Genomic DNA, 27999 nt, shown 5'->3' on the forward strand with positions numbered 1-27999 from the left:
ACATCTTATGTATTATTTACTTTGCAGTTAAAAAGTGTTCATCCTTGCATGTATTGAGATGGTCTAATCTTATACACGATGGCTTAACTTGTCAGTTTTGAGTTTTTTGAGTTTTGAGTTTCAATATTCTAGTAAATTGACCCATTTAGATACTTTTTGCCTTAATTGCAATTCGGTCATGGAGAATGAAAAAATTGTATATTAATGGAGCTGTCCAAAACCAGAACCATGTACAGCTTTGCATGTGAAATTGCATTAATGATATAGGTATTATTGACTTTGCAATTGAAGTGTTCATGCTTGAAATAACTTACACATCGTAGGTCTTGCGATAGTTGAGATTTCAAACACTAATCGCGATTGACGACCACCCAAAATCTTAGTTCGGCTTGCAATTTTTTTTTTTTTCGGCTTGCGGTGATGCCATCCGCAAACTAAAATCGCTAATGAGCTTGCTGGATGGTTACAAGCAGGGCACTTAGTTACAAAGGGCGGCTGGAAGTTTTCTTAAATGAAGTTGCACATATAATGAATCACATTATATTAATTAAAAGATCGCAATACAGATTTGCAGTTGTGTATGGGGTAGGGGTGGAGTTGTGAGACGAATTCATATTATCAGTGGAGGTAAGATTGCCACCTTTCACAGCACTATAACCACAAGGAAATCACTGAGCTAGCTGTGAATATGATTGGGAATCGTAGGCCTCCCCTGGTCTTTCTCATGTCGGGGACCCAGATTATTCTCTGTATGCAAGCAAGTTGACCTAGCTTTGCATTCAACATACAATTCAAAAGCTACGTGTTTCTGTCAGAGCAACCTGGCATACCAACATACTATGACTGAAGGCTCTTAACTATTTTCATGCATGCTCCCAACTTCTCAAAAGTACCCATCTTAAAAAAAACTTTTTCCCATACTTAAATTTTTATTATGGACCAAAGCTTGCAAATTAAGTCTAACAAGCTGATAAAGGTTCCCAAATGTTTCAAGGTATTTTCTAATTTAACAATGCCTGTCTTCACATAGTCTGTTTCATGCTATAGACAACCCCCCCCCCCTGAAAACTCCCAGAATGCAATGCTGTATACATTCATACCCTATGTGAACTCGGGTCTCACCATGCAGGCAGGCAGTCCCTACTGAGCAGGCAACTTAACACAGTGGACAGAGTTGCGGTTTTAAGATTGAAAGTCAACAAGAATATGTCAATGACATATAGAGCTGTCAAAATACAACCAGCAGGTTAGAAAACACATCCCCAGTTTACAGCAATATATATCTTAAAGACACAGTCACACTGAAGAGGCAGCTAATATTGTACCATGGCATTTTGGGAGAAATGGAAGTGTGAAGCTAATTAACAATGTAATTTGATCAAAGTTTGATTAAAAATGATTTACTCTATCTTATTCATTCCATAGTTGCTGCTTGTGAATGGTAAGTTTGGAAGGAAGAAAAAGTGGGAGGCATGTGCCCCCAAACATGGGGATGAAGGGCTAAAACAATCCAATCTGAGAGAGTGGAAGGTATGTGCCCCAATAAACAGGACGAAGTGATAAAACAATCCAATCCGAGAAAGTGGGAGGTTCTGTATGTGCCCCACACATGGAGATGAATTGTTAAAACGTTCCAATCGGAGAAAGTGGGAGGTACAGTATGTGCCCCACAGATAGGGATGAAGTGCTACAACACTCCAATCTGAGAAAGTGGGAGGTTTGTACCCCAAACATGGGGATGAAGTGCTTAAACATTCCAATCATGTAGTTTAGGCAGATAAGAAAGTAAATTTATTCATTCCAAATTTAGAACAATCATGTCTAATGCACAGGTATGACCCATTACAGGTATAGATGTTATAAGGACAAACTCACTCCACTGTTATTCTCTGCATAAATATAAGGCTGTCCCTTTAAGACACTGATTGGAACACCAACAAAGCTGTCAAATAAAGATGGGGTTCTTATAATAATAACAGTAGGAGGAAGGCCTACACAGTGTAGTTTATAGTACACTCCTGCCTGCTAGGGGGATTGAGTTCAACGAAAAAACATACCTTGTGTTTCCCTTCATTAATAATAAAATTCTGATCCCGCTGCAACAATAAATACAACTTGCTATCAAGGTGCACAACGACAACATCAGAGGGACGATAATAAGAGAGCAAAAGACGGATACTTTTGACTCCATTCTTGTGATTGAAATCTGCATTTGTTGGAAAATTGTAATACAATCTGATTTGGCAAGGATATCTAATATTTAGGCAGTTATGAGGTGTTTCTGAGTTGGTTTAATTATGCCTTCATTTGTATGGAACACTTGAGGTCTAATGGTCATGTCCAAAGTATAACTTTTTTTTTATTACTAATGTTAAACTTACCTGTCCCATCACAACATTCACACTCTCTCTGCCTCTTTTGCTTAATATGAGTCTTATAGGTAAATCGGAAGAGATTTGTTTTTGTAACAACTTCTAACTTCAAAAATGTTTTTGTACCTCACTGAACTTTGCGTCAGCTGTCTCAGCTGCATTGTTCCTTAAAGCTCCTGGAAAACTGTCTGGATGCAAAATCTGTATCGGAAAGAGCTCCTCATCTACAGGTTTAGGGATGGTAGAATGAGGAGTGGGTCGGCCTGTCTAGAGTGACCAGGCCCGGGGCCAGTTTATACAAGGCTATATCACTATATAATCAGACAGCTACTGTAAAAGGCATGGTAAAGCAAACATGCCTATATAGGCTATAGACATAAAACTAGTTTCTATGACTACAGCCTATACTTAATATATGTACTGATAGGGTATCAGAGCTGCATGAGAAAAAAATATCCTTGTCGGAAAATGTTATAATCATGTAGGATTAAACTCAACTGAATGGTTGCGATTTTATCATTAATGAAGAAACGACGCAATACATGTTTAAATGCGTGACCTTTATCAATTATTTTCTTCCACACTGCCGTAAGGAAATCATATTAAGTTTTTTGATTTGCATACTTATTTGCATGTATTCATGTTTATGAAGTTTTATACTTTTCAACAAATATATACGGATGCTGTGCACCAACAATTTGAGCATACTGTAAATATTGTAGTTTACAAGGAAATTACTATATTATTAATAATGTAAAATATGATAAAATTTGGAATGATCTAGAAGTATAATAATACTTCCAGATCATTCCAAATTTTAAAGTCATTTCAATCCTCTTACGTTCACCAAGACTAACCAACATCAAATCTCTCTATCAACTATTGAAACTTTTGAAAATTTCGAAAAATTCTGTATTCCTTGAATCTGTGTTCGCCCAAGCTTGTATTGTTATTAATAAAAGAAGTGATTGACACAAGCGTCGACAGAAAATTTGTGAAAATCCAAAATGTTGTCATCAAATATTGAATTGGCCCTCTAACTTTACCAGGCTTTTTCCAGAAGGATAAGCAGTTTGTTAATTATTTTCTCAGCTCTCTAGGATTAAATATTTACTTGTGATCCTTCGCTGGATGAAAAAGGTCAAGCATTAGTCCATGTTTGCTTACCCTATGTATCCATGTTGAGAAAAAGAAACTCAGTAAAGTACTGGTAAAATTTCATTAAGAGGTTATTAATAAAATCCATGTACTGTACATACTACATACACATACATGTGTCTGCTTACTGTACCTATGCAACCATATTGAGTAAACAAACTCAGTAAAATGCTGGTTAAAGTTCATTAAATCCATTTATATACTACATACACATACAGTACAGTATACGTACCTAAATACATTAACGGTGAAAATTTTTAACCTCTTAACATTCTAAATAAATCTAAGCTGTTACAAAAAAATTCTTGAAGCATCTTTAGAAGCAAGAATTCATGTTAGCCTGTATTCTTACAGTGTTAAGGGACCTTTTTTAAAAATTATTTTTCACATTAATTAACAAATAGCTTTAATTATGTTTTATTCTCTCATATCTATGGTAGATAAGATCTACCCTAATCTTGACTGACAAACTATAAACACAGTTTTAAGATTACAACAGTGTTAATTGATTATGATAGCCTTAAGATTTTGGTGATTTTGTTTATTAAATGCCTTATGAGTGGGAATCCCTACTGTAAAAGCTGACTGAATCCTAGCTGGAACTGATATTTCACACTAATTTTACCAGAGCTTGTTCTACAAGTTAGATGTTATCAAACATGGGGTAGGAGCAATGCAACTGCTGAATGATCATAAAACTTTACAAAGTCTCTAACAACAATAAGGATGCACTCCAATCAGCTCAATAAATCTCTCACAATGTTTTTTATTACAGATATGCCAAACTGTGCTGATAAATTGCTGCTACAAGCTTCTTACCAGATGAACATGGCTGTGTCCTTTGAGAAGCCATATATGTTGAGACTAGTGAAACACTAGTAGTTGTGTATATATATATATATATATATATATACAGTATATACATATATATATATATATATATAAATATATATATATATATAAAAATAGTAGTGGTCCATACTGATAATATAAAAGATAAACAAGCGAATACTTTTAACGACATACTGCTATATTTCGGAGTGGTCACCACTCCATCGTCAGGCAATTGTCTGACAATTGCCTGACGATGGAGTGGTGACCACTCCGAAATATAGCAGTATGTCGTTGTTAAAAATATTCGCTTGTTTATCTTTTATATTATATATATATATATATAACTATATATATATATATAGTTATATGCATTTTACAACACACAGTCTGCACCATCATAAATGCCCATGTAAACTGTTCCTTTGCCAACCTGTGACCACGATCACTTGATCACAAGTGCGTTCACATGGGAGTTTTTGGAAGCACTTGGAAGGAAGAGAAAGGGCATAATGTCCCTGAATTGGATCAGTGGGGGTGCAGTGCTACTTTCGGGCGGAGATAGGTAAGGAGGGGAGTGAATGAAATATTGTTGACTCTGAACATGTGAGGAGTTTTTCTAGGTGTCAGTTAACTGATTGGGGCCAAGAGGATGGTTGTACCTTGACTTCCAACTGCTTGGTAACTTTAATAATATCACATGTTGACCAAACATTACTGACATATGGAACAGGAAGGGCTGAAGTAGACATTTCTGTAAATATATTGAAGTGACAAAATATGCTGAAAAGAAAAGGATACTTGTAGAGTGCTTCTTGGAAACGATGGTTTTAGGAGCTTCTACTGCCCCAGGTCCAAGATAAAGTTCCAAAACTCGTAAAAAACGGGTGAAATTTGTTACGAAAAAGACGCTAACAAAAACATGTAGTTTCTACCTAAGTGGTAGATTCGGAAGGAGGTATAAGTGGGTGAGAGCCCAGGGAGCGAGGGCGCAGTTCTAAAACGTTCCAGTGTGTAGTTAGGTAGATGGGAAAGTGCAGATGTGGAGTGGGAGACAGGTAAGAGAGAAGCGAAGCAAATGAAATATTTCCAATGTCTTGTCAACCACATGTATGCAGGTAATTGAGCCAATTCTGCATACTACCGTTACAAGTACAGTATATATGCAATTACCCCCTGGATATTTGAACTTACCTTCTACGGGACAAAACCGCGGCATCTTCATAGGGTACAATGTGCCCTGTTTCATCTTACAGACAATATCCGCGATATCTTGCTTACACTCCGACGTTGTGGCTCGACTGATCGCCGAGTAAGGTTCCACGTCTGCACGAGTTATGGAGCATTTTGGGTAATACGTAGCCGGTGGTGTGGGTGGACGCTCCCATTCCTCTAATCTGGCAAGTTTCCCGTTGGATTTGTCTCTGCTAGGATCACTACTGTTAAACGTACTATGAAATATATGAGCGTGCCGTGAATCAGTTTCCCTATTTACTACATTCAGCCCCTTTTTCGTTTCGGCATCATCTGCAATTTTGCCAATATTTTTGATTTGTAAACCTTCCTCAGCAGCTTTAAGGTTAGTCCTATAGGCTTCTTTATCGCTGGGGGCATTTTTACCATCGCTAGGGACTTTTGTCAGCTTCTGTTGATGGAGAAGGAGAAGGTTGTCCTCTTCTTTGTTGACGGCGGAGTGACCAGCAGGCTGGTTACCATCGTAGTCACCATTCTGTTGGTAAAGAGGAATTGTAAATCGTTATTCAACTGCATGTTGTCGGGTTTTTTTTTTAAAGAAAACAAAAACATTGAGAGATATTTATAGGGATGATAGACAAAACACTGCAGAGATGTATGGACAGTCTCGGAGAAAGCAAGAATTGATGTTTATTATACTCTACATCACAGATATATATGTATGAGGTGCATACTCTACAGCAGGGGTTCCCTAACTGGGGTGCATGAACCCCCAGGGGGTGCGTGAGTCCATCCCAGGGGGTTGGTGAGACGTTTCTGAAAGTCAGTTATGTACAAAAGTCGTACCTATCGTCAAACTCTACAATATTACACTATGAACTGGATCTTTTACGAAGTACTGTTATGCATATTATAGTATAATAATGACTCAGATCGTGTCTCAAAAAGTTGGGGGTTGGTGGACAACTCTGACATCCACAGGGGGTTTGTGGGGGGATAAAGTTAGGGAACTGCTGACTCTAAAGGGTATGCAGGCTGACTGCATGGATCAGGACCTGCGCAAAGAATGCAGAGGAGGGAGGAGGGGTGATTGGTTATGAATAGTACATTATATTTAAACAACTAAATATATCACTTTCCTCAGTGGTGTGACAATGAAATTAAAACCAATTGATTATGATTATTCATGACTTATGAATAATATTAATAATACTATTAATAATAATCATAATAATAATAATATAGTAATCATAATCATAATCATAATAATAATAGTAATAGTAATAATAGTAATAATAATAATAATAATAATAATAATAATAATAATAATAATAATAATAATCATAATAATCATAATAATAATCATAATAATGTAGAGTCCAGTGGAAGTTCATTACTGGAATGATTAAGTCCCAAACTACAAAACTAAGGTTCATAATGACTCATGAGTAATCTGGCAACTAGTCTTGCAACAGAAAGCAACTTCATTAGCAACTGTGTACAGTGTATCATATCATGATTCAAAGCACTTGTACTGACAGTAAGAACAGTTCCTAACCTTTTATCTGATTCTAATGCTAATACCATGCTGTACTGTCTTCTCATATCATGCTTGAAAGCACTCAAACTGACAGTCTGAACAGTTCCTAATCTTTATCTTATTCCAAAAGAGCTCTAATACCACACTCCATACTGTCCTCCAATATCCTGCTTCAAAGCGCTCATATTCACAGTACAATTCCTAACATAGACAATGGATATTCTTGTATACTGTCGTACTGTCCTAATGTCATACTGTCAGTACGAGTGCTTTGAATTTGGCCATGAAGGTACCTTAACTTGTCCCCAATAATTGGTATTTAAATTTAATAAACTATATATTTAAAGCACTCTATGCTGAATAAATAATTCGTGCATATTTAATGTATTGCTTTAAAGTGTCTGTAAATTTCCTTAGATGTCGTCCTCACCAGCCATGTGATATATGAATAATTTATTCGAAAACTCCCAGATCGTGATCTAGGGCTAAACCTGTTTATCACCCCATACATGTGCAGGCATGGCTCCCCCATGAGGAATTCTAAATAAGATTAAGTGAAGACCAAATTACACATTAAAACCACACTGATTCCACAGAGAAATTACCCACAATGTTATCGAAAACCCCATTTGATTTCAAAATGTCAACTACATGAACCTATATTTCAAATGGGAGGGAGGAAAAGAAATTGAAAGAGTTGAGAACACATGAACAAGCCTTCATTTTGCAATGAGTATTTCAGAGAAATTACGAGGTAGGCCTATAGTATTCGCACACATTCCTGCTCCCGGGATTGCCATTTAATATCCTCTTCCGATGGACGATGGTGTACCTCACCATCTGACCACTTTCTCAAATACTGATGAAGGTTAAGGCACTCAGCTCATAGTAACTGCAGTGCAGCTATGGTGAACGAAGTTGTTTCAAAACCATTGAAAGAACAGAATCAAACCCCAATTCGCAAACCAGAAATAATAAATACATGGAAGACTCCACTCAACAAACATTGCAGAGAAGCAATTTTGAATTTTGGGACAAGAGACTCTGGTTACTGGTGAGGATTTAAACTGGAACCTAATGGTTGTGGGACGGGCAGTCTAACTGCTTCAACAGGCACTGGTAACTGCTTCACCATGCCCTTCACCATGTACAGTAACACGTAACATACATGACCAGTTTGTGGAATATGATATGATTGTGGGACGGGCAGTCTAACTGCTTCACTGGGCACTGGTAACTGCTTCACCATGCCCTTCACCATGTACAGTAACACGTAACATACATGACCAGTTTGTGGAATATGATATGATTGTGGGACGGGCAGTCTAACTGCTTCACCGGGCACTGGTAACTGCTTCACCACGCCCTTCACCATGTACAGTAACACGTAACATACATGACCAGTTTGTGGAATATGATATGATTGTGGGCCGGGCAGTCTAACTGCTTCACCGGGCACTGGTAACTGCTTCACCACGCCCTTCACCATGTACAGTAACACGTAACATACATGACCAGTTTGTGGAATATGATATGATTGTGGGACGGGCAGTCTAACTGCTTCACTGGGCACTGTAACTGCTTCACCACGCCCTTCACCATGTACAGTAACACGTAACGTACATGACCAGTTTGTGGAATATGTCTACAGATTAGAGAGTGCAATAGTAGTAAAGAGACAGGTAAGGGAGGAATATATTCAAATCATTCCCTATTACACAGAACAATCATCCTAAAAAAAAAAAAAAAAAAAAAAAAAAAAAAGAAGTAAATTAAGAACAACTTGATTCTTGCTTTCACCTTTGGTTAAGTTTCAATTGGAGTTGGTACTGAAATTCCAAAAAACTCCCCAAAACTTACTGGTTAATTTAGGTAAACTATGTATTCACTCTAGGCATGGTAAAAGCGAGAGGACTATTAAATGTTGTGAGCAGACAGTTAAGCAAGGAAACAATTTTAAGTAAACATTGAAAGTTTGCTTAATTCGGTTCATTGGTTTTACTATTTTGTCCACTTTTAGTTCAAATAGTGAAGAAACAGATCCATTTTTGACATCTGCTATATATATATTCCATCGATAATAGTCCCTATGACAAGGTGTCTGGGGTGTCACAATCTACAGGATCAAAGTAATTCTTCAAATACTTGCTAATTAAGCATTCATTGTGTTAAAGAAAACTCTATCAGAGTGCTGTAAGTTAATTGTTGATCAATCTTCAATCTTATCTCCAAAATATTCACTAATTTATGATAAAATTGCAGTGCAATCTGCAATCAAAGGCAAAACGCTGCTCGAATTTCTTTGAAATTCAGAGTTTTTCTGTTTGTGCAAGTTGCACACATGTCCATGGTTCATTAAATTGTTCATTGCATGAAGATTCGCAACAACCGAGTGTTCTGTGCAGGTTTTACTTGGCTGCAGAAAAATATCACCAACTTGTCCTCACTCTCACTGCATCTTTACTTTAATACAACCGTTAGGAGATATTTTCCTCTGTTCTTATCAAATTAAACCTCATTTTAAAACTCCAAATTGACTAATTCTGCCCCTTGATTAAATCAATCATATATGTAACTTTCCACAAGCATCAGTCGTTGACTGATGGGCCGCGATGGAGTGCTATGACAGCATGCTTTCAAATGGTCAGTGCCCAACCGAAGGTCATCGATGAAATTAAGACATGACAAATAATAAAAGGGGGGGGGGGATGGGAGGGAAATTAAAAAGAGAACAAGTTGATCAAAGAAATATTATTTCCATGGATGCACTCTTGAGGACAGGAAGGTAAATATTGACGTTTTAGAAGTTGACCATAGATGAACAAGTCTTTGAATATAGACAATTAAAATTAGGCCACTGACCATATTTTTGATGAGGTCATCCATCATCAATGGAATCATTAGTCGCTGAGAAAGACCGGTGGTGACGATTTTAAATATTAAGTAGTTTTTCCTTGCGTTTTATGAATTGAGTTCACTTAAGATTTGCTATTTGAATCGACCTTTTGCATTAATTTGAAAACTGCTGACCATAAGATATTACAGAAAGTAATAGGAGGGGGAGGGTAGTGGGGGGGTGGTGAAGTCAAGTTTATATTGAATGACCTCATGATAAGAGCTGTTCATGCTTTATCAAATATATATTTTTGTGTGAAAACTACATGTACCTCTCTTTACAGAAACCTAGAAAGTCAATTTATGTTGTCTGAAGGACAACTTTGCAGAATTTCTAATGTCAGCATACAGCATATAAACAGTGTGATCTGCTACAAGTTTCTGTGTATGCCAAATTAAAATGTATAGCTGTGCTAAGTCTCGATTTATACTTTAATGGCTTCATCAGAAACGCATTACCTTGAATCTTGTGTGTTTAAAGTTTATCCCAGTAACTTGAGGCCACGAGATACAGAATGTTGAGCGTTTTTTAAGACGATTAGAACATCTCTTGAGGTTTTGTAAAATAGATATCTGATACATAAACATCTGATACATAATTATATGATTCTAAAAATCAGAATTATCATGCAAAAATATCTCAAAGTGAAAGAGGCTGAGAAAGGGGAACAGGGGGACAAGTAAGGCAATAGATGGGATGAGTAGAGGGATCAAGAAGAATAGGGTTTTTGAAACTTTATGTGAATGTCCATACTGCACATGTATATAAATTTATACCACCTTGAGTTTCCACATGAATAATTGTTTAATAAAGTTATTTAAAGGAATAAATATATATAGCAAAATGTCAGGGTTATAATTTGCAAATTACTCACTTAATTGGTCTGAAGCAATTAGATTAGTGAAAGGTAACAGCCTAAATTCTTGCTATAAAATACAGAATTAAGCATACTGTAGATCTTTACATATAATCACTGAAGGAGGAGGGTGCATGAGACAAAGATACCTTCCAATGCATTTAATATATATACACATTAACTAGAGATAGCACTATAACCTTGTCATTAATAACTGCTTAACTTACAGTGGATCTCAAATTAAGCTCTTTAACACCATCATAAATCCACACAAAATGAAAATGGCCTCGACAGAAGTACTTTATATTCTCTCTCTAGCACCTTGCGATGACGACTTTAACTCTTGTCTCAGAGTCTGCAGCAAAGGTTCTGAGAGGTTAACAAAGTTAAAAGCAGGTCAGTTGGAAATGGAGAGCTGTTAATTTGACAAATGTGTCTCTCTCATAGCTGTACAAATCCTCTTATGATCTCATTATAACCACTTCAAGAGAACGATACCCAACTGCGAAATATTTTATTTTTATTGATATTTTTGAAGCATTTCATCAGCTCGTTTGAGATTCCGCTGGACTTTAATTGGTGGCTTCGGCAAAGGTTGACACATTAGCAGATTGGTTCGTTGAAGAAGGGGGGAAAAAACCCTGTCAAATTTAACAGGAAGATTGTCAAATAAATCCCATCTAGCTATCAGTATCAGCCAAACTACATCTTACAAAACACAAGCTCACAGCTCAAGTACATATATAACCAAACCCTATAGAGTTCAATTCAGGTGAACTGAAGCCTCAGTTCATTGGTTTTTCAATTTTGCATTAGAACCATTATATTGCTGCATACTTCCCACAAAATACACACAACTATATAACAAATTCTAAATGTGTGTATTTCATGGATTAACTGTGAGTGCATACATTGAGGGGAATACAAAAGTAAAATACACAAAACGAATTTTGCCTGTAAAATGGTGTTTTGGGCTGGTAATTTATTCTTAACAATTATTATGAATGATAAATTCTGCCCTAATTCGTGCATGCAAATGAAGTTATAGGTACACATATGTTTGAAAGGATTATTGACCTAGAGAAAGTGTTCCTTTTTTTCTTGGTCTTGTTTGCCTGACATCAAACTTTGAAAACCTCTGTTGGAAGATCTATGTTACAAAGTGGTATTTGTATTCTGTTATATTGTACCTGGCAACAAACGTAAATTGCAGTGGAAAAAACACAACTAGCTACTTTAAGTCTCTTTTATTTTGTCAAAGCTAAAAATTTCAGCAAAAGAAACATTTTTACTATCTCCGATATAACAAAATTAGAACATTGTGAAAAAACTCCAGTTAACTTTTTCACTATAATGCTCATCCAATGAAGATAAGCATATACAGTTAGCATATCACTACTTTATATACATGTATTCTAATTTGTAGTACATGTTAGAATATATATGTACTATAAAGTACTATATAATTCTCAAGGATGCTTGAAAAGCCCATATATACTCCCAAATTACCTTTGCTTGGGTTACAAATGACGATTCGGTTAAAACACCTCTTAAACAGTTCACAAAAAAAGAGCGATAATCTTTAAGATGGAAACTTTTTATGAGTTGTATACTGTAGTGCAATAAGTAGAATTGCGACTTAAAAAGCAGTTTACAACAAAAACAAAGTCTGACAATTTACAGACACTCATACCTTAGGTTTTACATACTGTAGTCTCTTAAATTTGCTGTGTTCCTATATTTAATGCTGTGCACCAACATAGATGCCATTTCCAGGTACTGTACAGCGTGGAACATCACATGGTGAGCAGTTATCTCAGACTGCGTGCATCACAAGTAATTTACCATTAAAATTTTAAGATTAAATTTACAAACATTTAGCCCACATATCATTTTACAGAAACCATTTGCTATAATATCCCTTTAACGCAGACTGAGCACATGGAATTCCCATGTTTGTTAGCAGATGGTAACCAGTAATTTCAGGCTGAGTGGGTAGTTAGATCTAATTAACCCCTCCTATTATTGTCACTGCTGATGGAGCATCGGTAATAAAAGACATCTGACTGAACCATCGTACTGCTATCTTCAAATCCAACCGTCCAAAGCTGTTGCCAAGTACCAGATTGAAGCTATCAAGTCATAAAAACACACGGTAAAAGTCAGACAGCCAACCAAAAACATCTACGGTAGTCTCCAAGCTTGTTGTTTACATCCTGACAATCAAATGTAAATAATTTCAACCCTGTGACAGACCAATTTGATGATATGATAATGCTAATCCTCAGTCATTCTGCACTAGTAAAGAACATATAAGATCTACACAGTACAAGCTAGGGTTTTAATTTTAGTGAAGTAAAATTATTCCAAATTTGAAAGGGGTAGAGACCCAAACCTAATCATCATTGTTCATTGATATCATATAGATGTTTGGTGACATGAACGTTTTCATCAAATAGCTATTAAAGAAAACAATAAAATTGAATAGAACGGTGCCATTTTCACTGAACTTTTAGTGCAGTAAGTTGGAAACGTCAAAGTTCAAATTTGGCAATTGCGTACTGAGACTTTTAGAGAAACAAATCAGGGCCTTCAAAACTGTTGTACAAAATTTGAACTTGAATTTATTACCTGAAAGTTGTAACCAAGTCATATTGAACACTGTACTATAAGTACAGAAGTTATCAGTTCATATGAACAAGCCTTTCAAGTTATTGCCAACTCACTTCTTGACACAGTACACTGAGTACAGTATATATCTCCTGGTTATTGATCAACAACAAACATGAACATGAAAGGAGATTTCTGGCTCTAGGATATTACAGTCAAATACACTTTCATATAAATGCAGTATATAGCCTTCAATTATGCCTATTTGTCATATTACATACTATTTATCCATGAAGTGGATGAAATTCATCAACACAGGCACTTATTGGATGAGTTTGAGGTAAGGGGTAGACTGGAATAGAGGGCATTAGACCAGAACAAGCCTTTGGCTACAGTACCAGCCTTTTTAGATTATGGTAAAATAAGAGTGCAGTTGCTATGAGGAGACAGGTTAAGTTAAATGGGGCTTACATGTTGGAATGAGTTACTTATCAATTAAGTTTAGAGTAAAACCTAATGAACAAAATTGAAAAATGAATGGATTTAATTATAAAAGTCTGGAAATATACAAAGAAATGTTTAACTAGAATTGGATTCAAATCAGAGACCACAGAGATGACAAGCCCTGCATCTGAACCAACTGAATTATCTAGCCCTTAGTCGGCTTTCAGTTTAAACGTATTCAAATTATCATTAGTTTGCTTGCATTGTTATTTAACAATGCCATATTAAACCAAAATGGTTTCTTTAAACTAGTCTTAAAAGTTTTAAAAAAAGTCTTGCAATATGTAGCACAGGATTTCCAACGATATATACAGACTGCATCTCTGCTCCCAAGTTCCCCCTTACAAATCCTCTAATCAAATAAATGAGTATCCCAGACAGGTTTGGATGCAGATGTTTTACGTCCCAATCACCTCGTGGATGCACTTTTCCCAGCCTGAGCAAAAACCATCTGAATCCCAGGAAGAGTTTACTGCTGCTGCATGCATGCATGCAGGATAAAGAGATTAGTCTGTGGTGACCGACATCTAGACAGATGTATGACAAAAGGCTTAGCTTAACACTTTATTGTTAAAGCCCTTTTCAAAATTACATTTTACTGATCCCCAAGGTTTCGTAATGGCAAACAACCTTAACATGTGAATTTTCTAGCTTTGCAATATATATAGTTTTGTTCATGATTGATAACTGTAATTTTGAATGTTAATTTGTAACCAAACAAATTAAACCATATGCATCATAAAATATTAACTTGTCTATGCAGCTATTATTGAGAAGTACTTGTTTTATTGTATCACCTTAATAATGTCTGTATGGAGAAAAAAAAAGGGGGGGGGTCTTTAAGAAAACTAATTTAAACAATCAGTTTTGGGTTACATGTATAATTTACCAACCCCAGAAATAAAATAACAAATATTTTTTCTGTTTTTCCTTACATTACATTGAAAATGGATCAATCACCACGACACCACCCCATTGTACAAATGAACGCTAATACTGTTTATTAAAATTTGGCAAACATGTACTGTATGTTTTTTCTCTGCAGTATCTCTTTAATTCAGCGACGTAGCCAGGAATTTGAAAGGGGGGGAGCACTTTTTGCAATTGATATGGATTTTCAAAGTTGTAGGCACGACTATCTGAGCGGAGCGCCACCATCGGTTGGCGCGGAGCGTACAAGAAAATTTTTAGTTTTATAAACCCCCCAGATGGCCGGAAACGGCCCTTCCCTAGTGTTCATTCTGGTTCCCTGGCCTCTTGCTAACTTGAGACACCTCATTCAATATCACTTTTAAACCCAAAAAACAAACGAGTTAAAATAGTACGTATGTATTAAAATTAGCAAGTTAAACAAGGGCTGCTGAAGCACTTTTAATCTGGGGGGGGGGCACCGACATCAAAGGGCACTTTGCAGAAATTCGATTGGACTGATGCAGCCTGATATTTAGTACCCTTTATAAATCTTATTGTATTATCTTATTTGCGTATGCACATCACTCCATCAACGCCCCCCCCCCCCCCCGTCTTAGTAGTCTTACTTTTCAACTTCTGATACTTGTAGATACAAAGATAGGCCAGAAATGTCTTTGATACAACCATAACCAGTATTTGTCTTTGATACAACTGTAGCTAGTAAATGTTTATCGAAAAGGCTGTTTTGGAACTTGGAACGCCGATCGTGACAACAACAGGCAACAAAGTGCTGCAGCTCTATACATATAAAGTCTGTTAATCAACGATAGGCTTATTTGACTGTGGAATGTTCTCAACTGAAATTTCATCTGCGTAAACGGGTTCTTAAGTAGATGTTAAAAAACTGACAAGATCGTATCCTAGTCTTTTTCGGCGGGTAGAGTATTGAATGAAACGGCACGCCATATGAATGACAGCCTAGATGACAGAAGAATAGGTCACCTAATTTAGCCATAATCTTGCTACGTTCATTTCAATAATTTTTCCTGTCTAGACTCTTAAACTCGTCCAGCAAGCTTATGGATTTGAAATTATGGGTGTTTTAATAAAAAAGATAACTTGGCCAAAAGAAGTGTAGGCCCGGGCCTACAGTGCTACATACTGGCTATGCCCTGATAGTTCTAAATTAGGATGAGATCTCTTACTGAAATATCGCTGACCTAATAAGGTGATCAAGAGTACAAGTTTTATGTAGAAAAAGGGCACATTTTTAACCTGAGGAAAAGTGGGGGGGGGCACTTGCCCCCTGTGCCCCCCGGTTCCGCCGCCCTTGAAGGTACATGTACAGAGTAGTCTTACTTTTCAACTTCTGATACTTGTAGATACAAAGATAGTCCAGAAATGTCTTTGATACAACTGTAGCTAGTAAATGTTTAAGTTAGCCTAATAAGAGAAGGCGAGAGCTATCCGACGATTGCCATCTGATGCAAATTTCTCAAGTGTTTTCTCAACTGAAATATTATCTGCGTAAACGGGTTCTTAAATTAACTACATGTTAAAAAACTGACAAGATCGGATCCTATAGTCTTTTTTCGGCGGGTAGAGTGTTGAATGAAACCATCGTGCTACATACTGGCTACGCCCTGATCATATGATATCAGTATCAGCAGATTTTGTTTCCTGTTTAAATTCTTTTACATGTTCTTTTACATAATATATCAGAAAGACAAACATAGTGCTCTTTTACAAGTTTTCCAGTAGGATGATTCTTGTTTATTGTCCAATGTCTGGACTTTAATACATTTGACGAACTTAACTGATGGACAATATAAACTTCTATATTTTGTAATACAGCCAGATATGCAGTGGCCTAAAAACAAATATCGTTATCGCAGTGTATTAGCAGTGTAATAATTATTTATAGGAAGTGCGTAACACGTACGATTGCTAGCTTAGCTTCATAACATGCTGTTCGTGCAACAACTTAGGACGACTCATTGAACGCACGTTGTCGACGTTGTTGTGCATACAGTTCGTGACATTCCATAGAGTCCGGTTAGGTAGGCAATATGTATTTTATAACGCAGTGGCCAACTGTAGGCTTGTAATTGGCTATAAGCTAAATTAAGCTAATTGCATCTGCCAAACTAAGTAAGTAGTTGAATCAGTAGGCGTGAATGTTACTACGATTACAATCGAGTTAACGGAGCGGACGAGTATTCAAGATCAAAAGAGCACTGACAAAATACCATGCTAAAAAAACGACAGTTTAAAAAAAAAAAAAATCGACACTGAAAGGGGGGGAGCGGTCGCTCCCCCTGCTCCCCCCCTGGCTACGTCCCTGCTTTAATTTACTAGAAAATATAAGCCTAGAGCTCTGTGAAGAAAGGGGGTGAGAAAAACATTTGTAACGTTTAGCTGAGGATATGCGAAACATGGAATGGAACATGGACAAGAAATAGATATGAAAGAGAAAAGACTGATGACAAGTTTCAAACGTCTGGAAAGAGCATTGCAGTAATGGATGAGTTGGTTGAAAAAGTAAGATTACGACACCCTAGGGATAAATTTCTAGTTGCTATCATACTGTTAGGCGGCAGCTGGTTCAGCGATAAAATTTATAACATAGCCTACCAACAACTAAAAATACACATGATCATACCTGAAAATATTTCAAGAAAACTAAAGTACTATTTTTGATATAAAATTATATGAAAATGTTATACGTATGTTACTTGAATGTTTGAACTCTCCAAGAGGAAGCAGGGATTACAATGGGCCTCTGGGATGGGGTGGGGAAGGGGGTATGGTAAGGGAGATAAATGGAATAGTTCCCAATGTCAAAATTTTCTTTTGTTCAACATATATGAACTAATTTGTAGAAATTAGTTCCATTCTTTGCGTTAAACAAGGCAAACATGACAAATTTGACCTTCTTCAAGTTTTATTAGCTTGAGAAATTTACTGTATGTAGTGTCTGGTCAAGCAACAATTTTGACAATTTTTGAAATTAATAGATATTTTTGCTAAAAGTTGTCATATTTCCCCACAGTAGATTGATTTCAAAACCCTTCCCCTTCCCCCTCCCCCTCCCCCCCACACCACTGTCACCTATAGCTGATTAACATTTTGATTGCTTTTAAAACATTGCTTTCTTTTTCTTTCTTTTCTTTGGGGGGGGGAGCAGTTTGTGAAGGGCCACAATTGTGCTGTCTGATGGATGACCGTACAAGTCACTTCATTAAAGCCTTGCTTCCTTTTTTCCGCTCTTCTCACCAAGCAATTCAATGTTTCTTTTTGCAAAACAGACCTGAAAGTAGCCCTAGCTATACAAAAGATATGGTTTATGTGTATACCTACGTACAGAGATGACCTTCCCATGTTCATATACTGGTGCAGGTCATTTCATAGCAAGGAGTAGTGAAAACACTGACATTCATACTTGTAGCCCCAGCTGTTACATACAACAAGATGACAGAGACCTTGACCACTGCATTTCAAACCATGTTGGACTTTTTATAAGAGATTCTTGTAATAGTAAATTTTCTCTGAATTGTTATATATTTGTAAATATTAACCTACATGTAGAATGACATACAAAATGTCTGACTCATTTGAGAGGACAAAGAGTAGATTCCCCAAAACTTATTGGCTGTGTAGGTGTCTTCTTAGGTGGTAGATTTAGAAGGAGGTGTAAGTGGGCGGTGCCCAGGGAGTGAGGGCGCAGTGCTAAAACGTTCCAATGTGTAGTCAGGTAGATGGGAAAGGGCAGAGCGAGAGACAGGTGAGAGAGGAGCGAAGTAAATCTACAATTCATCTGATACACCAAGACCTGTCACAAGTTCGATACATGATTTTACGCAATTGTTAATGCATACACGTAAAAATGACCTTTGACACCCTCATGGCAACCTTGGCAAATATGAACGGCTGTGCAGTATTTTACACCTCCTCTATGAGAGTACAGTAATGATCTTACTCAGCTGGCCGTGTCACTTGACCCACTAATCCAATTCACCAGAAATACTTTCCCTTGTGGAGAGAATTGATTTCTCGAGCCCTGTCGTCGGCATCTTGGAGTCCTCTGGCAACTTTTTGAGAGTTTTCGCCTTCCGGGCAATCCAGAAAATGTCAGGAGGGAGTTGACTCAATCAATTTCCCTCAATCTTTAGTCCCGTTAATAAACCTTCCAAGATTCAGCCAGTTTCTCATCCCGTAAAAAAAAGCCTACCAATAACAACCGAATGGCTTGCACACGACTTTATCGCAGAAGCTTGGCTTCGAGGGTCAAATAAAAATCAAGTAGTATAAACAGACGACAGGAATATGAAGACTAATTGTACTTATCTCTTGTCCTTTTGCTTCACTAACTTTAAAGTTTGATACCTAATTTCAAAATTGGGCATGTCATTCAATCTTTTCTTTTTGCATTTAAAATTTGATTCAAATCTTCATATTTTATAGACAGTAATATTCATTCTCACCAAAAGTTTTCCCTGCAAATTAAGCTGTGGCTACTGTACTGTATACATGTATCCATTGTGTAGTTTGATAAACTGTCAGTGTATACCTTCATGGTAACAAGATTTAACCCTAACAGTACTTAATTTGTTGTTACTCTAATCTGTTAATTCTGGTCATAATTAATCCATATATCACCTCCTCTTAAAGATGGAAAATCTCATATTAACACCATTTGCACAAGGTGACATCAGTCTAATGAGGTAATGAGCTGTGCGTAGATCTTATCTGTGTTAACAAACTGGGGAAAAATTGGTGCAATCTTTCTCTTTTGGTTGGAGACACATGATTTAACAATATTTGAAGCTCACTGGACATTCCAATTATCAATGAACAATTCAATCTAGCATGTAAAAAAAGGAATGAATCTTAAGAAAAATAAATTTGGTCACATACAGTATCACAATTTAGATAAAAGTGTTTTAATAATATCCCTTCTTGGCAAAGATTTCTAACACCGAAATTTGTAAAGAATTAATACTGATTTTTTTTTGCGTTTCCCTATAAGCAAAATGCAGAAGACTCTGTGCTTGCGGGAGTCTGAAATTCAGGCCCTGGAGTAATTTCTGACATTCTGATACTTTCTAATCTTATAATCTCCCATTCTAATATTCCTGAGGTTAAACAAGAATGTGTGCCTTTTCTATTTGAAAACACATCCTTGCCAAAACCAGCGCTTTATGTGTCACTTTTGGAGCAAAGATAATCAACTGCAGTGGAATTCTATCTTGTAAAATGATCATGTTCTGGTTTATGTTGCATGACAGGCACGCACCATGCAAGGTGAAATGGAAAAAATAGCTTTCATGGTTTTAAATTGGACCAATATGAGATATGAAATTACAACATTATCATAACCTATAACCCACATATTTGAACTTTTGTAGCTGAATTGCCTTAGCCTTCGAACCTTGAAAGGTGTTGGTGACACTTCTTTGCTGTTAATAGAAATCTCTCAAAATGCTGAGGGAACATAAAATGATATATTAGAACTGTAAAATGAAAACTTCATGAGATTTCGCAGAATTACTTACTTAAAATCTTGGGGTTGTGTGTTTGCAGAGCTTCTTTGGACATTAGACACAGGTCAATGCATAGGGGATAAGTCTGGGCACCACTCTGCCCTCAGCCCCCCCCCCCTACCTTTCCCTTTATCCTAGGACTAAACATCAGCTGTAAACAGAATTTCATTCCAAAGAAGATACAAAGTGGAAAATAATTAGTACTGCACTCTTCATGAATCATGTAAATATTCCTTCCTTTCAACCAATGTTTACTCTAGAAGCACAACTATTTCGGTAGTAGGCAACTACCGATAAATGTACTTGCCTCTGGCCATCCTCTTCTGAGAAATAATGGATTACCAAGTTGTTTATGTAGCCTTTAACTATACTGCAGTCCTTAAAACACCTGTTTTGGACCTAAATAGTTTGTATACAACTCTTCTCCATTGTTTGCATACTGTAGCTGTGCACTGAATCTACAGTGCTTTACTTAATTTACAGATCAAGTTGAGTAGAGGTGGAAAGTCATTGTGCTATGACTAATTAGCATTATATATAGCTAATTTACTAAACTAATTAATACCCTAAATTCAATAATATTTTACATACAAATTTGATCAACTAAGGAAGAGTGGAGGGGAGGGATTTTTTCTTCCATACTCCTAACCCACCTACACCTCCCCCACCCCCCCTGCCTTTTCAGTTACATTTCTTCAATAATTGCCCCCTTCCCGCCACCTTAGCTATGCATGCACCAGCTAGAAGGTCTGAGACTTCCTATGCCAGTCTGTCTCCCTCTATCTTAGAGAGCCTCTCCTGACCATCCGTCCCACTTCTAGATTCTCACAAAATCTTCTCACGGAACCAAAGATGCAATTCAACAAATTCTACTTAACACTGTATGTATTCAACCAAACCAACCCTTTCAACTCTTTGATTTACACACAACGTGAAAGAAACCTGACCACTGTAAACGATTTAATTTTCACATTGAATCAGCTGGACCATTCTCTTTAAATTAATAAGAAGCCATCAATTTGGTTAGTTTGCCAGGTGGTTTTTTTGTTCTTTCCTCTTTATTCTCAGTAGGATTCATTATTAGTTATAAATATTACCAAACCACCACCATCTTGAAGTTACCTAAAAGGCTAAAACACAAAATTGGAAACCGGTCTATAATGTAAGGTGAGATTTCCCAAAGAACCAAAACTCAAACAAAGTTAGAGACAGTATTTCAATCAAATAAAAATAGCTCTACGACCTTGGATTGATTACTAACGAGTTACTTTCCTGCAGCAGATAATGCCATTAGCTGACAGGAGTGGCATAATTTGATAGTTTTATGAGCGGAGAGGAGCTGTTAGATTTATGGGTATAGCGCTGTAGCATTAAAGGGACATTGCTAGTTGCAGCAAACTGTCTGTATTAAACATGTGTTTGAGAGTTATTTGTGATAACAATCACTCTACCAGGAGACGTTCCTTGGTGTGGAGGGCACCCTAATCACATTTCACATCATTACAGCCTCTAATTATCAAGTATCTTGAGAAGCAAAATAACTCAAAAGAATACTTTAAAGTTTAATACGACATCAATCAATTGAAATTTATGGCAAATGTTACCAAGCTCATTTGGATAGATCCTTCTTTGTTTTTGCAAACAAACAAGTTTGCATGGAAGGTTGCTTCAATTCTCAAGACTAATTTATATTTTTTATTGACATTTTTGAAATCTGACGTTTGTTATAATATGGTAAAACTAACAAAATGTCTGGAAAGAATAGAAAGGAGGAGCTTGGAATAATGCCCAATGTGGATGGTAGGGGGAGGGGGGGGGAGGGAGGTGAGATCATTGCATGCCAGAAGGTTACCCTGATAGCAATCTTCATGTATGAAGGTAAAGCAAGAGTGCACTTTTTCATATAAAATTAAAGAACAGCATCAGAAATGTACCACATACAGCTCTAGATGAATGCAAAATTGGCTTTGAAATGTCTACAATACACTTTGTCCCACAATCACTATAGTTTTCTGGGTTCGAAACACCACTGAGAATCTGATATTCTCATCTTGATGACATATTTATAATTTTTACTCTGCAGTACTTAGTCAGCTGAGTCTCGAATTCTTCTTTGAGATTTGGTATTTCTGGTTTACAAAGCGGGGGTTTTGGCTCTGTTCTGTCAATAGTTTTGAGACAACTTTTTTCGTTGCTGCTGCATAGCATTGATGATGAATGGGGTGGTGGGGGGGTGGTGGGGGGAGTGATGGGTGCCTTCAGCTCTTTCAGTGTTTTGGGTGTGACCATTATAGGGCTGTCTTGTCATGCTATGATAACCCATTGAAGTGAGACGGCTAGATACTTACTTATAAGCCAGTGTCATTTTACATCCACCACATGAATACCAAAACATGGAAAGGAAGTTAACTGAGATAATTGTTGGCTTCCTAATCATCAGAAAACACTAAACACTTTCTCCTACAGTACAGTCACTCATTCTTAGTGATTTCTACATCTCCATCACCAATACGAAGACAATATGAGAGTGCAGCAATGGTGAAAAGATAGGTAAGGGAGAAACACAATATAGTATTCATAACTTTCATTTAACAACCTTTTTATTACAACAATAGATTGCTAAGAAAAACTAATCCTGGTCCTTTAAACCGATCACCAAATTGAACTTTATCGCCCAAAAAGACTGCTTAAAGGGTAATCAATCTTAATGACGATCAATTACGAAAGAGGAGAGCCCTCAACTATTGTCTAAACATAAATAATCTTAACGACTCGACCATGAAGCAATGTTTGAAAAGCATGTCACGGAGGGTGATGCCTATACCTTGAGTAGGATTTAAAACGAGTCTCATCTTAAGAGTGGAACGATCCATCAACTTGGCCCTTGATGTCATCTTATACAGTCCCATCAAAGAAACAAGTGGGCCTCTCTCCAGATTATGCTCTGAAGCAAGAATTATTACAATAAACAGTTTTCCACTTGAATTAGCTACAGAGAAAATATACAGTTTTGCACTTTCAATGAAAAACTCCCTTACAGTAAGTTGATAATTTGTTTTTCAATTTGCAAGGCTAGATCAGGGAAGATGGGAACAGTTGTGGAGGCTGGACACATTTATGTGGGTGTATATACTTACAGCTAGTGCTCTAGATAGACTTTCAGCAGTTTATAGCCCAGAGCTTTACTTCTCAAGAATTGTAAGATGGACAGAAACACAAGTTTCTTCAAAACAATATAAATGAAAAAAAAACATAATGGAACTACTAAAACATGAATGGAACTACAGCTTTCCACGAAAGGAAAACAACTTGTGATCAAATACCTCGAGGTGAAATTAGGAAAGTGAAAATCTATACACTGAGAGGATAGCTTTGTAAAATTGTCAAATTGGTAATGTGTACATAAAACACCATGAGTACATTAGTACACATCAGCCAAAAAATAAGTACTATACATGTACTGTACTGGTACACAAAGTTTGCTTTCCGTGAGTACAACAAGTACCGATCGTTACAAAACCGTGAGTATGGGTACGGCAACTGAGAGTATCGAATCTAGTATCATACATACAGTCTGCACGCATACCACATATATACTGTACAGTCCCAAGGTCAAGACCATGATTAGCCAAACAAAATCTCCCTTCTCAGGCGATAATGGTTAAAGGACAAAGAGATGTTTGTCATGAGAGATATATGCGAGAAAGATGTCAGTAAAATAACCACAGAAACTTCATACCAATATAGAGGGCTGTTTACTGTATGAGTGTACAGTACCTCTTTAAAACAACAGTCCAGCTAGCTCATCTACCGGATTCTACTTAACACAGATAACCGTCTCTCTATAAGATCAATACTTCCTTACATTTTGCATCTCATTCTCCAGTCTTTTATGCCGGGCCCATCATGGGGAAGGGGGACAATTAATAAGAAGAGGTAAGAAACAAATCATTGGAAATGAAAAGAAATAAAATTTAACGACCACACTTGATGGGTATGGACGTAGGATATGTGGGGCATATATGCCAAATCAGATTTGATGGTGATAGCTACTGTTGGGGAAACCAGTTGCACAGGATCTTCTGAGAGTAATGTTCAGTAGAGGAGAAGAAGGGTCAGGTAATTGGTATTGTCCCCTTCGCACTTCAACTGTAAAATGGAACAGTTTGATCTGAACATTAACATCTACTGAAGATGAAAGAACATTTTGAATTAACACCAGACATTTTTCCTTGCAGGTCATTTAAATTTATGATGAACATTCATTTGAAGTAAAAAAATCCAACTCCAATTAATATGGACAGCAAAGACAATGCTTTGAAATGAAAAGTGGTATTAATTTTAACAATGAAAATCCATCATGAGAATCCAACACTGAATGATGTCTGGAGTCGAAAAGATAACCAAGTCCACAACAACATAAACACTTCATGACTTCCCTGATGGCCTTTAAAGAAAATGCTACACTTATGATTTTTCCAAAGTGAATGCAGCCCACTGGAGCCAAAAATAACCAAGTCTTCATATTAAAGTCATACAGTTTGTAAGCACAGATACACCGCCCACCTATCCAAATTAGGGTCGAGTTAAGGTCAGTTTGTATTTGGTTGGCTATCATGTAAATTACGAAACAAAACCAGAATCTTCCATTCCATCTCAATTAGATCTCATTTGTGAGAAAACAAGAGAAAATAACTTAAAGTAAGTTTTTAAAGTTAACTTCCCAACTCTCTTAATGACCTCAAATATCTTTGAATTATCACTTATTTACTTTTAGCATAGTGTTTCATGAGGTTAAGAAACAAAATCCTCAATTTTCCTTTTACATCAAGAATTTAGTAAACTAATATATGCCTGCATCTAACCATTCCATTCCCTTCCAGTTTGCTCTGAAGCTAAATACAACTGCATGAAGTGCATGATACTAGTGAAGATCTAATTTACTTTAAGTATAGTGTTTCATGAAGTTAAACAAAATCCTCCATTTTCCTTCAACCTTGAGAATTTAGTTAAACCAATGCTTGCCTGCATCTTAACACAACCCTTCCGATTTGCTCAGCCATAAAACTCCAGATATACAAGTGCATTTGTACTGAAGATCTAATTTTTTCATCTGGAAAGAGTTTTGCATTTAAAGCCCTAGGTGTAATTGCCGTCTCTCTTGACCATATCACACTTTCGACAAAAAGCACCTTGCAGAGTCCATACCTCATGGAAATTTTACGCTCCGAGGACCACAATGTTCGACGTCGAGTGACTCTTATGATGGTTATAGTGAATCCGAATATCATCGCTCAACGAAAATAGTCAAAAAACAGCCCAGAGAAATTCTCTCCACTTTTATGCATGTTTGTTACTCTTGTTAAAGTTAAGACTCTCTGTTCTCTAAGTACTGTACTGTAGTTTGGTTTATGCATGCTATGCAGGCATTCAAATTGGCCCAGGGTGGTTGTCATAAAAGATATTGGGCTTTGGGCTGTTGACCACTAAGGTTTTTTCAACAAGCAGAACTTTCAGTTTTCATATTCACTGAAGTCTTTTGTTTTTATCATTTTTAATAAACAGCAAATCAAGACTTTTTGGCAATTGAAACTTAGGCAGCTAATAGCACAATGGCATGTTTTATTCAAACATTTTCAATAACTTAAGTTTTTTGCAAATGGCAAATTTAGCTATAAATAATTTTCAAATTGAATCTTAAAGGCACACTCTCAGCAGAGATGAAAAATGGTTAAATTGGAAGTTTACCCTCGGTTTAAACTTTATTAAGAATGTAACAAAATTCTATAAATTGAAATCCGATAGCCTGTAACTCGTAGTTCTAACCCTGGTATTAAATCAAAAATTTATATTTGTCTTGTATTTTCCATACTTTTAAATGGAGAAGCAAAATTAGCAAACCCAACTATATTTTTATTTATTAAGCTTATGTGATTGAAAGATATCCTCGAGATGAACAATTCCCCCAAACACCTCCGTTTGGGAGATATAGTTTAATAGTCATATTAATAGGCATGTTGTAAATGGATGATAGTACGTTGCAGTGTTACTTTTCTAAGGAAATAAAACGCTTTCTTCTTGAAGTATACTAAAACACTCTGAGATAAAACAACATATGAGGAAAATATCAGTTTAGTGACCTATTGACATTTTTTAATTGCTCCTACAACCTTATTAATAAAGCCTGAAGCTTTTTCGATGTTATATCCTCGCACATATTCAGGGACCATGGTACAGCATACCAAATTTATTTTCTCCTTTTTGAAACTTTTGGCACACTAACACATACAATATCTTGACGGAATCATGCAGATATCACTTTAGCCATGTTCACATGTGCAACCATAAGGAGGATCTGAAACTGCAAGGACGATACACTTTGCAGTGTGAACCCTCATGTTCTAAGGATCAGACCCCCTTATGGGAGCATCCAGGCCCAGATGAAGATTGTAGTGTAAACGCTAGGGACCACGCAAACCCGAGAGCTCTGGTTTCTTGCCCTTGTCATTTCCTCACAAACACAGACCGACGACGACGTGAGTTCGAAAAACTTGCGTAGCCCTCTTTCGTTCAAAGTTGATCCACATCCACCTGTTCTCAAATGTGACAGCCTCTAGGGTCAGCGTTTTGACATCACAAACGGGAAAACATTCAAAACAAGTTCTTGATCCCCCTTGTGTTCCCAAGCATGAACAAGGCCTTTAATTCTGGTTTTACTTCCTTATGGCCCAAAGAAACAGAGAGAGAGAGAGCAGGCATATTCTGGAGTTGGTGAATATAATTAAATTAAAAATTTACCCTCCACAGAGATCAAAGCAATAAATTAAATCACTTTATTGTGAATGCTAGGAGCAACTTGTTGCAGGCCTAAATCAGTTAATTCTTTCCCCCTCTTGCACTACATACACATGACTTTATTCTTTGCAAGTGAAATATCAGGAATAAACATTAAAATTATGCATACAAACTGTGTCAACATAACCACCCACTTTGCTGTCACCGAGGGGTATTTTCATCCGGAGCACATACCCCCACCAGCAGTTTCAACAGTTTGTCTAACTCTAAATAAAACTTATACAAGATTTAGAAGTTGAAGCATTGATCAACAGTACGCTGTAAATTATAAAACTTACTGGTTTATATATTTACGAGTGACCCACTTACCTGTCTCCCCACAACCTATGCACCGCATTCTACCGTGTCTAGAATGCCCTGGTAATCTTTTAACACTGTACACCCTCACTGGCCCAAATGGCCTTCCTTCATTTTTCTACCCACAAAGTGTCTCAATGTGTTTTTCGGAGTTAGAAAAATTTTCGCGAAATTCGCCTTGTTCCTCCCTTCTCGCAGAGCTACTACCTGTTACCCTAAAAACGTTACGTAAGAAAAAACGAACGCATGGGCGAGAGTGTACACTAAAAACAGCCCCCAAAAACACCCTTCCCTACAAGAAAAGGATACTTATCAGGCTGGAAAAGATCCTTGGAAGTGCAGAAGTCCTGATAGGAAACTTCTAGAGTATAAATCCAAGGTAATCCGGGCGAATTTCGCGAAAATTTTTCTAACTCCGAAAAACACATTGA

The 27999-nt window shown here is 36.8% G+C and overlaps 1 protein-coding gene across 1 annotated transcript in view; it reads right to left on the minus strand.

The window, feature by feature from the left end:
* Window positions 1-27999, minus strand: part of LOC139959699 (xylosyltransferase 1-like) — an 84209-nt gene that overhangs the window by 36741 nt on the left and 19469 nt on the right. The window contains exon 2 of the mRNA XM_071957505.1: window positions 5556-6090. Within this exon, the coding sequence (XP_071813606.1) occupies window positions 5556-6090 (535 nt within the window). The remainder of the gene's footprint in view (window positions 1-5555; window positions 6091-27999) is intronic.

The sequence above is a fragment of the Apostichopus japonicus genome, chromosome 19, assembly GCF_037975245.1.
Source record: "Apostichopus japonicus isolate 1M-3 chromosome 19, ASM3797524v1, whole genome shotgun sequence".
NCBI classification, from domain to species: Eukaryota; Metazoa; Echinodermata; class Holothuroidea; order Aspidochirotida; family Stichopodidae; genus Apostichopus; species Apostichopus japonicus.